Raw genomic sequence first — 11,250 nt, 5'->3', positions numbered from 1 at the left:
AGCCTGAAACTTTTTCACATAAGCGTCGCAGCCCCAAACTTTTAAGAAATGACAGCTTAGGTTTCTCTAAACCATAGTTCATACGGTGTCATCTCATCGGAATTACGTGGTGCCCTATTTAAAGTAAATGTGGTTGTCTCTAATGCCTAACCCATAAATTATCGTGGTAATTCGATAAGAGACATCATGGTATGCATCATATCCAATAGGGTGCAGTTATGATGTTCGGACACACCATCACACTATGGTGTTCCAGGCTGTATTAGTTGTGAAACAATTTCCTCAATGTCTTAATTCTGTGCCAAACTCGTAATTCAGATATTCATCTCTATGATCATATCATAGATATTTTATCCTCTTGTCACGACAATCTTTCAACTTCACCCTAAAATTACTTGAACCTTTCAATAATTCAGACTCGTGATTCATCAAGTAAATGTACTCAACATCTACTCAAATCATCTGTGAAGTAAGAACATAACGATATCCACTACACGCCTCAGCACTCATTGGACTGCACACATCAAAATGTATTACTTCCAGCAAGTTGCTGCTCAAGTGAAGAAGCCCAAGTCTGGTCCTAAGCCTGAGACTAAGTGCTTCTACTGCAAAGGGACTGGTCACTGGAAGCGGAACTACCCCAAATGATTGGCGGATAATAAGGATGGCAAAGTGAACATAAGTATATTTGATATACATGTTATTGATGTGTACTTTACTAGTGTTTATAGCGACCCCTCAGTATTTGATACTGGTTCAGTTGCTAAGAGTAGTAACTCGAAATGGGAGTTGCAGAATGAACAGAGACTAGTTAAAGGGCAAAGTGACGATGAGAGTTGGAAGTAGTTCCAAGATTGATATGATCATCATCGCACACTCCCTATACTTTCGGGATTAGTGTGGAACCTAAATAAGTGTTATTTGGTGTTGAGCATGAATATGATTTGATCATGATTATTGCAATACGGTTATTCATTTAAGTAAGAGAATAAATTGTTGTTCTGTTTACATGAATAAAACCTTATATGGTTACACACCCAATGAAAATGGTTCGTTGGATCTCGATCATAGTGATACACATATTCATAATATCGAAACCAAAAGATGCAAAGTTAATAATGATAGTGCAACTTATTTGTGGCACTGCCGTTTAGGTCATATTGGTGTAAAGCGCATGAAGAAACTCCATGCTGATGGGCTTTTGAAATCACTTGATTATGAATCACTTGATGCTTGCGAACCATGCCTCATGGGCAAGATGACTAAGACTCCGTTCTCCAGAACAATGGAGCGAGCAACTGACTTATTGGAAATAATACATACTGATGTATGCAATCCGATGAGTGTTAAGGCTCGCAGCGGGTATTGTTATTTTCTGACCTTCACAGATGATTTGAGCAGATATGGGTATATCTACTTGATGAAACATAAGTCTGAAACATTTGAAAAGTTCAAAGAATTTCAGAGTGAAGTGGAAAATGATCGTGACAAGAAAATAAGGTTTCTACGATCTGATCGTGGATACAAATATTTGAGTTACGAGTTTGGTCTTCAATTAAAACAATGTGGAATAGTTTCACAAATTCGTGCCACCTGGAACACCACAGTATAATGGTGTGTCCGAACGTCATAACCGTACTTTATTGGATATAGTACAATCTATGATGTTTCTTACCGATTTACCACTATCGTTTTGGGGTTATGCATTAAAGACAGCTGCATTCACGTTAAAAAGGGCACCATCTAAATCCGTTGAGACGACACAATCTGAACTGTGGTTTGGCAAGAAACCAAAGTTGTCGTTTCTTAAAGTTTGGGGTTGTGATGCTTATATGAAAAAGTTTCATCCTGATAAGCTCAAACCCAAATCGGAGAAATGTGTCTTCATACGATACCCAAAGGAGACTGTTGGGTACACCTTATATCACATATGCGAAGGCAAGACATTCGTTGCTAAGAATGGATCCTTTCTAGAGAAGGAGTTTCTCTCGAAAGAAGTGAGTGGGAGGAAAGTAGAACTTGATGAGGTAACTGTACCTGCTCCCTTATTGGAAAGTAGTTCGTCACAGAAATCTGTTCCTGTGACTTCTACACCAATTAGTGAGGAAGATAATGATGATGATCATGAAACTTCAGAACAAGTTACTACTGAACTTCGTAGATCAACCAGAGTAAGATCCGCACCAAAGTGGTACGGTAATCTTATTCTGGAAGTTATGTTACTAGACCATGACGAACCTACAAACTATGAGGAAGCGATGATGAGCCCAGATTCCGCAAAATGGCTTGAGGCCATGAAATCTGAGATGGGATTCATGTATGAGAACAAAGTGTGGACTTTGGTTGACTTGACCGATGATCGACAAGCCATAGAAAATAAATGGATCTTCAAGAGGAAGACGGACGCTGATAGTAGTGTTACTATCTACAAAGCTAGACTTGTCGAAAAAGGTTTTTGACAAAGTTCAAGGTGTTGACTACGATGAGAGTTTCTCACTCGTATCTATGCTTAAGTCTATCCGAATCATGTTAGCAATTGCCACATTTTATGAAATCTGGCAAATGGATAACAAAACTGCAATCCTTAATGGATTTCTTAAAGAAGAGTTGTATATGATGCAACCAGAAGGTTTTGTCAATCCTAAAGGTGTTAACAAAATATGCAAGCTCCAGCGATCCATCAATGGACTGGTGCAAGCATCTCGGAGTTGGAATATACGCTTTGATAAGTTGAGCAAAGCATATAGTTTTATACAGACTTGCGGTGAAGCCTGTATTTACAAGAAAGTGAGTGGGAGCACTACAGCATTTCTGATAAGTATATGTGAATGACATATTGTTGATCGGAAATAATGTAGAATTATTCTGCAAAGCATAAAGGAGTGTTTGAAAGGAGTTTTTCAAAGAAAGACCTCGGTAAAGCTTCTTACATATTGAGCATCAAGATCTATAGAGATAGATCAAGACGCTTGATAAGTTTTTCAATGAGTACATACCTTGACAAGATTTTGAAGTAGTTCAAAATGGAACAGTCAAAGAAAGAGTTCTTGCCTGTGTGAAAAGGTGTGAAATTGAGTAAGACTCAAAACCCGACCACGGCAGAAGATAGAAAGAGAATGAAAGTCATTCCCTATGCCTCAGCCATAGGTTCTATAAAGTATGCCATGCTGTGTACCAGATCTATTGTATACCCTACACTGATTTTGACAAGGGAGTACAATAGTGATCTAGGAGTAGATCACAGGACAGCGGTCAAAATTATCCTTAGTGGAATAAGGATATGTTTCTCGATTATGGAAGTGAAAAAAAGGTTCGTCGTAAAGGGTTACATCGATGCAAGTTTTGACACCGGTCTGGATGACTCTAAGTCTCGATCTAGATACATATTGAAAGTGGGAGCAATTAGCTAGAGTAGCTCCGTGCAGAGCATTGTAGACATAGAAAATTGCAAAATACATAACGGATCTGAATGTGAAAGACCCGTTGACTAAGATTCTCTCACAAGCAAAACATGATCACACCTTAGTACTCTTTGCGTGTTAATCACATAGCGATGTGAACTAGATTACTGAATCTAGTAAACCCTTTGGGTGTTGGTCACATGGCGATGTGAACTATGGGTGTTAATCACATGATGATGTGAACTATCGATGTTAATCACATGGTGATGTGATCTAGATTATTGACTCTAGTGCAAGTGGGAGACTGAAGGAAATATGCCCTAGAGGCAATAATAAAGTTATTATTTATTTCCTTATATCATGATAAATGTTTATTATTCATGCTAGAATTGTATTAACCGGAAACATAATACATGTGTGAATACATAGACAAACAGAGTGTCACTAGTATGCCTCTACTCGACTAGCTCGTTGATCAAAGATGGTTAAGTTTCCTATCCATAGACATGAGCTGTCATTTGATTAACAGGATCACATCATTAGGAGAATGATGTGATTGACATGACCCATTCCGTTAGCTTAGCACCCGATCGTTTAGTATGTTGCTATTGCTTTCTTCATGACTTATACATGTTCCTTATGACTATGAGATTATGCAACTCCCGTTTACCGGAGGAACACTTTGTGTGCTACCAAACGTCACAACGTAACTGGGTGATTATAAAGGAGCTCTACAGGTGTCTCCAAAGGTATGTTGGGTTGGCGTATTTCGAGATTAGGATTTGTCACTCCGATTGTCGGAGAGGTATCTCTGGGCCCTCTCGGTAATGCACATCACATAAGCCTTGCAAGCATTGCAACTAATGAGTTAGTTGCGAGATGATGTATTACGGAACGAGTAAAGAGACTTGCCGGTAACGAGATTGAACTAGGTATTGAGATACCGACGATCGAATCTCGGGCAAGTAACATACCGATGACAAAGGGAACAACGTATGTTGTTATGCGGTCTGACCGATAAAGATCTTCGTAGAATATGTGGGAGCCAATATGAGCATCCAGGTTCCGCTATTGGTTATTGACCGGAGACATGTCTCGGTCATGTCTACATAGTTCTCGAACCCGTAGGGTCCGCACGCTTAACGTTACGATGACAATTTATTATGAGTTTATGTGTTTTGATGTACCGAAGGTTGTTCGGAGTCCCGGATGTGATCATGGACATGACGAGGAGTCTCGAAATGGTCGAGACATAAAGATTGATATATTGGACGACTATATTCGGACACCGAAAGTGTTCCGGAGAAGTTTCGAATAAAACCGGAGTGCCGGAGGGTTATCGGAACCCCCGGGGGAACTAATGGGCCTCGATGGGCCTTAGTGGAGAGAGAGAGGGGCGGCCAGGGCAGGCCGCGCGCCCCCTCCCCCTTGAGTCTGAATTAGACAAGGAAGGGGGGGCGCCCCTTTCCTTCTCCCTCTCCCTCTCCTTCCTTCCCCTCTCTCCCTTTTGGTGGAAACCTACTAGGACTTGGAGTCCTAGTAGGATTCCCCTCTTGGGGGCGCGCCATAGAGGGCCAGCCGGCCTCCCCCTTGCTCCTTTATATACGGGGGCAGGGGGGCACCCTAGAGACACAACAATTGATCATTGATCTCTTAGCCGTGTGCGGTGGCCCCCCTCCACCATAGTCCACCTCGATAATACTGTAGCGGTGCTTAGGCGAAGCCCTGCGTCGGTAGAACATCAACATCGTCACCACGCCGTCGTGCTGACGAAACTCTCCCTCAACACTCGGCTGGATCGGAGTTCGAGGGACGTCATCGGGCTGAACGTGTGCTGAACTCGGAGGTGCCGTACGTTCGGTACTTGATCGGTCGGATCGTGAAGACGTACGACTACATCAACCGTGTTGTGCTAACGCTTCCGCTTTCGGTCTACGAGGGTACGTGGACAACACTCTCCCTCTCGTTGCTATGCATCACCATGATCTTGCATGTGCGTAGGAATTTTTTTGAAATTACTATGTTCCCCAACAATTATATGTGCACAAATTGTGTTAGCATAAGGAAAAGAATCGCACTGATGGCTGCATATTATCATGCAAGGACTTGGCTTGTACTAAATTATATGTACGTCATCACTCATCTTTCAGAATGTTATTCATGATTCTAGAATTTGAATAAACCATGTCCTTTGAGTTTCTTATACACAGGATGGCATATTACTTTACATCCATCAGTTAGAGAACAATCTATAATTAATCAACAAAGTTCATGGATCCAACACCGACATTGTCTGAGAGGGCACTTTCATTGGTGTTGTTGCGTCATAGGATAGACCTGCAATCAAAACATCTTGAATTGTTCAGTCGTGTAAAAATTTCCAAACATTAAGTTTTAGATAGAATTAGCCAGGTTTGTATATTGCAATCTGAGAGGAGGCACACCATACCTCAAACCCGATAGGGCATTTGGATCTCAGCATCAAACAGAATGACCAGATACTGAATGAAATGCGCGTACAAACAGAACCTCATCTAGTAAATCTTACCTCCAATGAAAAATTTGAAGCACGCCAACAAAATAGCTATGAGATTTACCAGCTTACTGATAAGAACCATGGCACAGGCTAGCGAATTTCTTCCCCCAGTTCAGCATCACGCTAATATATTACATGAAGATAGAAGGTTTGCAAGATCGAAACTAAGCAATGGGCATGGCAGACCTGGCGTATAGGAAAGCAGGCGGACATGGCGTGGCGTTACATCTGCTAAGAGCACGGAGGCGAACGCCCATGGAGGATAGCCTGGGATGGATGCCGACGGCGCGTGCGGCCACCGCAGCCCCCATGTAAGAACGCTACAAGGAAATACATTGGAAAGAAGAGGTCCATCATGGGGGGCCGCGGAGGAACAGTACAGGGCAAACGACGAGGCACGCGTGTAGTGTAATCTCGCCGACGTGACGCACGACGGCGGCGGCGCGGCGGCGGAGTAACAGGGAGCAACCAGCGATAGGGCTGGCGATTAAAATTCGAGACGAGCTGCCACGCGATAGCGAAAGAATCAGGCTGGAAAGGTTTTGCATTTGACTGGACCTCAATCTCCAGGGCCCGATTAACCATGTGATTGGCAGGTCGCTCGGCGGAGCAGCGGCCCGTGTAAGTGTGAAGGGATTAATTAGTGTAAAGAAGCTGGGGGATGACCGAGCGAAAATCCTAGACGTCTGTCACACCGATCTGACGGTGGAGACCTTCAAATCATTGTGGGGCTCCTAGCTAGCTGCGTTTTACTGTTTTGTAATGTTCTTTAACCATACTGTTTCATGTAACTTCTTCAACCATGGGTCCTTTAATTGAGATAATAGTATGCTTTTAGTCCCTCAAGTTCACCGAAATATACACTTTATCTGTTAAAAAAATTGGGAGACACATTTGATCCCTCAAGTCTTAAACCCGGTTTACTTTGGTCCAAAGCCTGGTTTCAGTGGAAAACCAGCCACGTGACAATGGTTTTTTTCTATCCTCTCTTGCCACGTCAGATGGATGATTTTCTATCGTTGATTTTCTTTAAGGAACCAGCTATATACATTTGGTAAACTTGAGGGACAAAAGCATACTTTTCTCTTTAATTTATCCGAACGCAGCAGGTGCGACTTCAGTCGATAATACAAGAGCCTGGACCGGAGAAGGGCACCAAGCTGCCAACGGTACAAGTTTTTATTGTTGACGTATAAAGACCTTGATGGGTAGCTTTATTAATCCAAATTATGCGCTAGAAACTTACGAATAAAATTAGGCGGGCCATCCAACCAAACAGACGATGGCTTCCAAACCTAGCCACCTTAATGGAAATTCTATTAGACTCCCTATTACAGCGTTCAATGTAAACCTTTTCAAAATCTTACAGTGTTCAAGATGTAGCAGGCTGTTTTGCTGAACGTACAAAGTTTAAGGCCGATGCGTGGACAACCATAGCAATTCAAGACGGATTCTGCACATGTGGATCAGCTCTTTTTTTTTTTGAAGGGGGCACTCTTCTTCTTTGCCAACCAAGCGCCATCAAATTCAACCCGGGCCGGCCTGGCCCGGGGCCAAGAGAGAGAGAGACGGGGGCAAGGGCCTCGGCCTAACCCAACCCGGCCCGGCAGCCAGAGGCTTCTCGCGGTCGGTCGCGGTAGAAAAGATCTTCTCTCTCCCGTCTCCACCACCTCCACTAGGAACAAAAAGAAAAGAAAAAAGAGGAAGGGAAAAAAAATCTCCCGGGGCGCAAGCAAACGTGACGCCACGCCTCACTCCGTCCCTCTTCCCCCTCTCCCCACTTTCCCCGTTAATAATTCGGCAATCGATCGCTGCCGCCGCCGCGACTGCGACTGAAGCCTCTGCTCTGCTCGCCGGTACGGACTCCCCCCCAACCCCTTCCTCCCGCCCTGGCCGGCCAGCCGAGGTTCCGATCGGATCCCCTCTCGCGCTTCGTCTCCGGGCGCCCGGCTCTCCCTCCTCTGTCTGCATCCCGTCCAGCTAGCCGATTAACCGCTGGCGCCCTGTTGGCTCGCGCACGGGGCACGCTAGCCAGCTCATCCTGTCCGGCGTGTCTAATAGACGATAGGTTCTCTGCTTATCAACTCTGTTACTTCTGCATATAGTCCTCTAACATCGCATCTGGAGTTCTGGAGAGTGCGCTGTTTATTACAGCGATCTATAACACGTCTTATATTCGTTTACAGAGGGAGTACTTTTTTAGTTTTTAATCACGGATCAGTTGTTCTAAATTCCCAGTCAGTCACAAGTAACCGCGGAACCGCACACATCAATTTTACACTACTGAACAAGTGTGCAGCTTATGATATTCCTTTGCTGAAACATGCACGTCTCTAGCTACCTCATCTCTAGCTCCCCTATATTGCATCTCGACAGTCCACTGTTTACTACTGCAGTAGTTATTTCAGTTTTTACGGATCAGTTATTCTAAATTCCCAGTCACAGCTTACACTACTGAAAAAGTGTGCAAGTTATGATTCCTTTGCTGAAACCTGCACGTCTCTAGCTAAATTGCTTGTCATGAGTTTTCTGACTTTGATCCATCACTGCAGCTGGAAGATGGAGCCTGACCAGAGTGGCACCGGGCAGACTTCTCCCCGTGGGAATGACTGGGAGGTTGTGCAGCTCACCGCATCCAACTACGCGTCTGCGCCTGGTCCAGCGAGATCTGAACCTGAACCTTTTGACGAGGAGTCTGAAGGCCATGTGTATGGCACAAAGGGGGATGATTCAGCAGCCGCGGCACTGCTGATGTCTGGCCACTTCTCGGTGCCGCAGAATGAGGCTGAGACTCTCCTCATGGGAGCTGATACTAGCATAGAGCGGCAGGAGGCGCGCGGCCGCCCGTACGCAGTCTCTGACATGGGGGACGTCTCTGACATGGGCGACGATGATGATAGGGAGGAAGACCGGCAGGAGAAACTGAAGCATGATGGCCTTGACAGGACTCCGTCCTTTGACAAAGGGAAAAGCCTTTCCTCTGTCGATATGGAACCTGATGATGGCAGCGAGTTGCACAGGGGCAGTCCGGTTGGAAAAGACCCGGTTGCGTTCTCATCTTCTGGTTCCAGTGCAACTGATGCTGAGAAAGAAGCTACCCAGAGTGCCAAGGAGAAGACCGAAGAAAATACAACGCTCCAAAATGTTGACCCTGTCACTGATTCGTCCAATGTTGTTGCTTCCGGTGAGGAGAGCAAGCCTGATGGTTCTGGAGCCCCACGCAGCGCGTGGTGGCAGAAGCAACTTATATCGCTGTACAGGAGCGCTAAGGAGAGCAACAAGCTCTGGCCTATCGTTGTGGCTGCTGCCGCTTTGATGGGGATGGCGTATTTCCGGCGGCGCTGGCAGAAGGGCAAGCTGCAGCTTCAGCAGGTCAAATTGCAACCTGCCAGCAGCAAGGAGGTAATCGTGGGACGCCTTCCTTTTGATCATACTAGCCAAATTTTCCATGCAACTGAACAGACTAGTTTGGCCTGAAATTCAGGTAGGTTATGGCATACATATATTTGCATCTCAAAACTATTATTCGTGCTGCTTCAATCAAAGTTCTCTTTTGTTCAGGTAGATCAAAGTTATTTACATAGCTGCAAGGAAAAAGTAGATTGTTGCCTCTGTCAGTCAGATAGTATTACTGATTGATGAATCATGCATGCATATATTTCTATCTCAAACTATTATTCGTGCTGCTTTCACAAAGTTCTCTTTTGTTCAGGTAGATCATAGTTATCTATATAGCTGCAAGGAGAATTGGATTTTTGCCTGTGTCATTCAGATACTATTACTGATTGATGAACCATGCATGTTCTTCTCCCTGTGCTTAAAAGCTCTGCCTGTTATCTTTTCTTTTGTTGGCCATCCAATATTATTCTGATAGTATTGTGAGGAAACATCAGATTCTTGCCTTTCTAATTCCGATAGTATTACGGGTTGTTGGATCATCCATATTCATATGTTCATTTTATCTGTGTGCTTAAAAGCTGTGCCTGTTATGTTTTGTTGTCTATCCAATATTGCCAGAATTTCCCAGATATTTTGACTTCAGTAACTCCTGTCCGAGTTAGTCTGTAGCCTATGATAATTTCACTGACATTTCTATTTTAGCAACTTTTGTTAGTGTCAAATTTGCACTACCATGTTCAGGTTTACTGCTCCAACTGGTAGCAGAGTTCTAATAAGCATCAAACACTCGTTTACTTTTCAGAGAATCAACCAGGCCACGGTACCACTTAACCGAATCAAGGACATTCTTGTCGCTGGCAACCACGCGAGTCCGGCTACTCATGGAAATGCTCGATTGGGCTGATGATGATAACCATCCCGCGACGGATGATGTATCCTGAAACTAGTGTATCCAATGGAGAAATACCCGATGCCGCAGAACGTATGGACGTTTATGCGTGCTGTCTGTGTAATTAAACCCCAAAACTCCTCCTGGGCATGTAAATATACACGAGTTTTGTGTGGTTGCTTTCCCTCCTTTGGAAGAACTCCCTCCTTGGCCAGGTTCAGTGTGCTGCTGCTTCAGTTTGTCAGCTACTGTAACTTCTTCCGTTGCTCCCGTGGATTTTTTTTATCTGTCTTGTTCTGGGTTGCAGTTTGTCAGTTTGTCGGCCGATATATACACGATGAACTTATGATATTACTGGGTGCCGAATTTTTGGTTTGTGTTGAAGGAATTTTTGGCCTATATTTAGTTGGGATTACATTTGGGATGGCTCCGGCTCCGGGCTCCGGCAATTAAGCGTGGGTGCTCATCTTGTTCAGGCTTATCAGGTGATGCATATGCGGTGTGCGCTGTCGCAAACGTATGCGGATTTTGTCAGCTTTTTTTGTTTGGATTGGGCAAGCGGACGGGTGTGCTTGTTTTTTGGTTTGAGTCGACCGGTGCGTTCAAGAGAGGCTGACCCATTGTTCGCGTGGATTTTTAGAAAATAGCCATAAAGTTCAAACCTGCAAATAAATTAATCATTAAAATGGGCGGCCAAGGTCCCCTTAAACAAAAATTTTAAAACTAAAAAAGGTGCCAGCCAGCCGCCCAGCACACAGCCATAGGCGTCACCCTTGTTCTTGGAGCCGGCGATGTCGATGATCTGGTCGTGGCGCATCCCACGGGAAGGCATGCTGCCACGCCACCCGGGCCGCCGCCTCCGCCGCTTGCTGCGTCGGCGGCGGCGCACGCTCCTTTGCCTCCTGCTCCCGATGCTTCTCCTCTTCCTCTTCCTCTTCCTCTCGGGTTGCAGTTTGTCAGTTTGTTTGCCGATATATACACGATGAACTCATGATATTACTGGGTGCCGAATTTTTGGTTTGTGT

At 44.6% G+C, this 11,250-nt stretch overlaps 1 protein-coding gene across 1 annotated transcript; it reads left to right on the top strand.

Annotated features, from left to right (window-relative positions):
- Nucleotides 1-8,808: 8,808 nt before the first annotated feature.
- Nucleotides 8,809-10,439, top strand: LOC125515518 (ATG8-interacting protein 1-like; the record flags this gene model as incomplete). The annotated part of the gene is given in 2 exon segments (XM_048681018.1): nt 8,809-9,339; nt 10,139-10,439. Coding segments are annotated over 2 exon segments (633 nt in total), but the record flags the coding sequence as incomplete, so codon positions are not given.
- Between the last annotated feature and the right edge of the window lie 811 nt (nt 10,440-11,250).

Source organism: Triticum urartu, chromosome 6 (genome assembly GCF_003073215.2).
Source record: "Triticum urartu cultivar G1812 chromosome 6, Tu2.1, whole genome shotgun sequence".
In the NCBI taxonomy this organism is placed as follows: domain Eukaryota; kingdom Viridiplantae; phylum Streptophyta; class Magnoliopsida; order Poales; family Poaceae; genus Triticum; species Triticum urartu.
Note: the sequence above shows the minus strand (reverse complement) of the source record. Positions and strands in the feature narration are given on the sequence as shown.